This window comes from Nicotiana attenuata, unplaced genomic scaffold (genome assembly GCF_001879085.1).
Source record: "Nicotiana attenuata strain UT unplaced genomic scaffold, NIATTr2, whole genome shotgun sequence".
Classification (NCBI taxonomy): domain Eukaryota; kingdom Viridiplantae; phylum Streptophyta; class Magnoliopsida; order Solanales; family Solanaceae; genus Nicotiana; species Nicotiana attenuata.
In genome coordinates this window covers 1-3,739 of record NW_017687128.1, presented here as the reverse complement: position 1 = coordinate 3,739, position 3,739 = coordinate 1, and the positions used below count along the sequence as shown (strand labels likewise).

The 3,739-nt window shown below is 37.5% G+C and overlaps 1 protein-coding gene across 1 annotated transcript; it reads left to right on the top strand.

The window, feature by feature from the left end:
* Positions 1-1,230: 1,230 nt before the first annotated feature.
* LOC109222256 (ATP-dependent zinc metalloprotease FTSH 8, mitochondrial-like) lies at positions 1,231-2,826 on the top strand (the record flags this gene model as incomplete). Its single annotated transcript, XM_019386626.1, has 2 exons — positions 1,231-1,746; positions 1,900-2,826. Coding segments are annotated over 2 exons (1,428 nt in total), but the record flags the coding sequence as incomplete, so codon positions are not given.
* Positions 2,827-3,739: the final 913 nt, after the last annotated feature.

Sequence of the window (3,739 nt, the reverse complement as noted above, 5' to 3'; positions counted from 1 at the left end):
AAAGTCTTCATTTTTTCTTAAACTCCGTGCCCAGTCAAACAGGTTCACATAAATTGGAACGGAGGGAGTAATTAATTACCAAAAAAATATTATAATATAATTTATTAACTATTATTTATTAAAGATTTCAAATTTATATTGCTTTTTAGGATTTTTTTGAGGCTGTTTCGGCAGGGTAGATGCTGTAAAATTCTTCACCTCTCATTAATTAGTACGTTTGCCTCCTTTTGATTGCGTTTTTCTCTTCCTCTGCGTATATTCATTCACTTTCCTATTTTGACTATTTACTTTCCAATTTCAACTAAGTTTTCCTAAATCAGATATTTTGCTTTGTCCTGTTTGGTTAATCTAAATTAGAGAACAAATCTTTTATCTCATTAATACATGAATTTTATTAAAAAAGTTTAAGGCCTTTTATTAAGCTTTGGATTTAGGCCTCTAGTTCTACCCCGCCTTACTGCTACTATGTTCTTCAAGAGATCATATCATTTGCGTTATATTGGGGATTTACTCATGGGACCATCTTTGATATGCTAGAGCTTTTATAGTTCTACTGATCTGATGGAGATTGTCGCCTTTTCCTCATATGATACTGTTTTTCTGGTCTAGCCCGTTAAAAAGACAACATTTTTCCAGTCCACAATGTAAACTTTTTTCCTTTGTTATTCGAAGGAAAATTAACAGTTATGGAAGACTTGATAATGTTTTCCTATGAATATGGCCTTTATGGTAATATAAAGACTTAGGTTCTTATATGATACACCGGCTTTGTGTTACTAGTTAGTATTACCTGTTTTTTACAAATCCAAAATTCGGTTTATCGTTGCCTGGAGTAGAGTTTACAGCTCATGTCAGAACAAGAAATTCACCATTTCTATTATCCTATTGATGACAAGTTTAGACATGAGATAGTGGCCATGTGTTCCACTAGCTAGTAAATTGCCTACTTGTTGCATGAACATGGAAAATCAGACTGTATCTCAGTGCTCATTCTACGTCACACAACCATTTGCCTCTACTTTTGCCGATATTTTGTTCTTGCTTAAACATATACTATTGAGGAAGAATTTCTGCTATGTATCTGTGAATAATTGAAACGATGTGACTTTTTCTAAATGTTTCATCGTTTAACTGATGATTGGTGAGTAAAACAGGTTCTAATATAATCGAGGGGCAGTTCTGTTATCTTCAGTGATTGATTGTCTTCTGTAATTTTCTTTCTGATCATCTTATGGTGACTTTGTAAATGTAAATTTTCAGATTAGCTTCCAAGAGTTCAAAAACAGGCTACTTGAAGCTGGTCTTGTTGATAGAATTGTTGTTTCTAACAAATCTGTGGCCAAAGTTTATGTGAGGAGCTCTGCACCCGGTCCTATTCAAATTGGTGATGACACTATTCAAGGTCCTGCAACTGGTAGAAATGGTACAAGAAATGCAAGCCACTACAAGTATTATTTTAACATCGGGAGTGTTGAGTCATTCGAGGAGAAGCTTGAAGAAGCACAGGAAGCATTAGGAATAGATCCTCATAATTATGTTCCTGTTACGTATGTTGATGAGTTGAATTGGTTCCAAGAAGTGATGAGGTTTGGTCCAACAGTGTTGATTCTTGCTGTCCTTTATTTTATGGGACGAAGAGTGCAGGGCGGAATAGGTGTTGGAGGCCCTGGTGGAAAAGGTGCTCGTGGAATATTTAACATTGGTAAAGCACATTTCACGAAAATGGATAAAAATGCCAAGAATAAGGTGAGTCCTAGTTTCTAGCCATGCATTAGTGTCTGACTTGGGTGCAGATTCAGAAGTATTCGTAGTGTTTTTAAAAGCTAGATTTGAAGATGTTTCATGTCATGGTATATCATGATTAATTCTTGGAAAGTCTGTTGACATGTTTTGGTACAGGTCTTCTTCAAAGATGTGGCTGGATGTGACGAGGCAAAGCAAGAAATCATGGAGTTTGTCCACTTCCTTAAAAACCCAAAGAAATATGAGCAGTTGGGAGCCAAAATACCCAAGGGTGCTCTTCTAGTGGGTCCTCCTGGGACTGGAAAGACACTTCTTGCCAAAGCTACAGCTGGAGAGTCTGGTGTACCTTTTCTCTCTATTTCTGGGTCAGATTTTATGGAGATGTTTGTTGGTGTTGGACCAGCCAGAGTTAGGAGCTTATTTCAGGAGGCACGACAGTGTGCACCTAGTATAATTTTCATTGATGAGATTGATGCCATTGGTCGAGCAAGAGGGCGGGGTGGCTTTTCTGGAGGACATGATGAACGTGAAAGCACTTTAAATCAACTGCTTGTTGAAATGGACGGCTTTGCAACCACATCAGGTGTGGTTGTACTTGCTGGCACAAATAGACCTGATATATTAGACAAAGCCTTGTTAAGACCCGGTCGATTTGATCGTCAAATTACCATAGATAAACCAGACATAAAAGGCCGTGATCAGATATTCCGGATCTACTTGAGCAAGTTGAAACTTGACCACGACGCAGCCTTTTATTCACAGAGGCTTGCTGCTCTAACACCAGGATTTGCCGGAGCAGACATTGCAAATGTTTGTAATGAAGCTGCTTTAATTGCCGCAAGAAATGAGAGTACAATAATTACAATGCAACATTTTGAGTCAGCAATAGACAGGGTAATTGGAGGTCTCGAGAAGAAGAATAAGGTATCCGATCCTCTGTTTTTCCGTTCCACTATCTACTTTGCATTTATATTTCATTGGTGGATAGCTAGCACATTTCCTACACTAGACATTTCAAATAATGTTTTTTGTTCTGGATTGTTATGGAATACATCGTTTTCAGCTTGAAATGTTCAGATTTGTGTGACTTATCGCAAAATAAAAAATGAAAAGAGAAGTGCTTGGATTTACATATCTACCACTCAGTTGCTACTAGAAAACATATATCATTATGATAAGGGCATTATCTGAAGATGTTGTCATTATTTTCTGGGGGGAGTGATATATTGATATAATGGTCTACAAGTTTTAGAGCTGATTATAAAATTAGAATTTCTCTATTTTCCTTTACAGTATTAGGCAAGTATTTCTTTTATTTCACTTCCTCTCCCTTGTTTTGGGGGTGGGGAATGGTGGGAGGTTATGAACACTCAATGAAGTGTTTAACCTGAAAAAAACTGAACTTCTAATTTGATGAGATACTTATGGTCAATTGGGTGCAAAACACTCTTCTAAAGGTGAGCCCTGAAACTCCTTGTAGCAGAAGGAAAATTTTGATTTTAGGTGGCTAGGATCCAAATATACCCATTCAATATTGTAAGAATAGCCGCTTTTATCCCAGTGTCCCACAAAGTCAGCTACAACTGGAGTGACCATTTGTTGAATATCCTGTCAGCCAAAACTTTGCGTGCATCATCGGTCCGAAGGTATTCAATATTTGAAGGGTTGAGTTGGAAGTTATGATGACCTTTTGGTCCTTTGCTGCTGCATCCAGGGATGTCCATTAAGTTTTTTGGGAATGTTTGGTTATGGGTATTGAGCACTATTTATTTTGTGTAAGAATTAACATTATGGAGCATATATACTCCGGTTTAACACCAATGTAACTGCTTCTGGTTGACTTGAGATGAGTATGGAACCCACTTGGCATGGAGAGGGTAGGTGGGGCAAAGGCAAAGGTTGACCGTTTCCATGCGCTCTGGTCCTTTTTCTATGCATTCTGGTCCTTTTCTTTTTCTATTTTTCTTCTTTTCTACTTTTTTTTAAAAACGGGGTA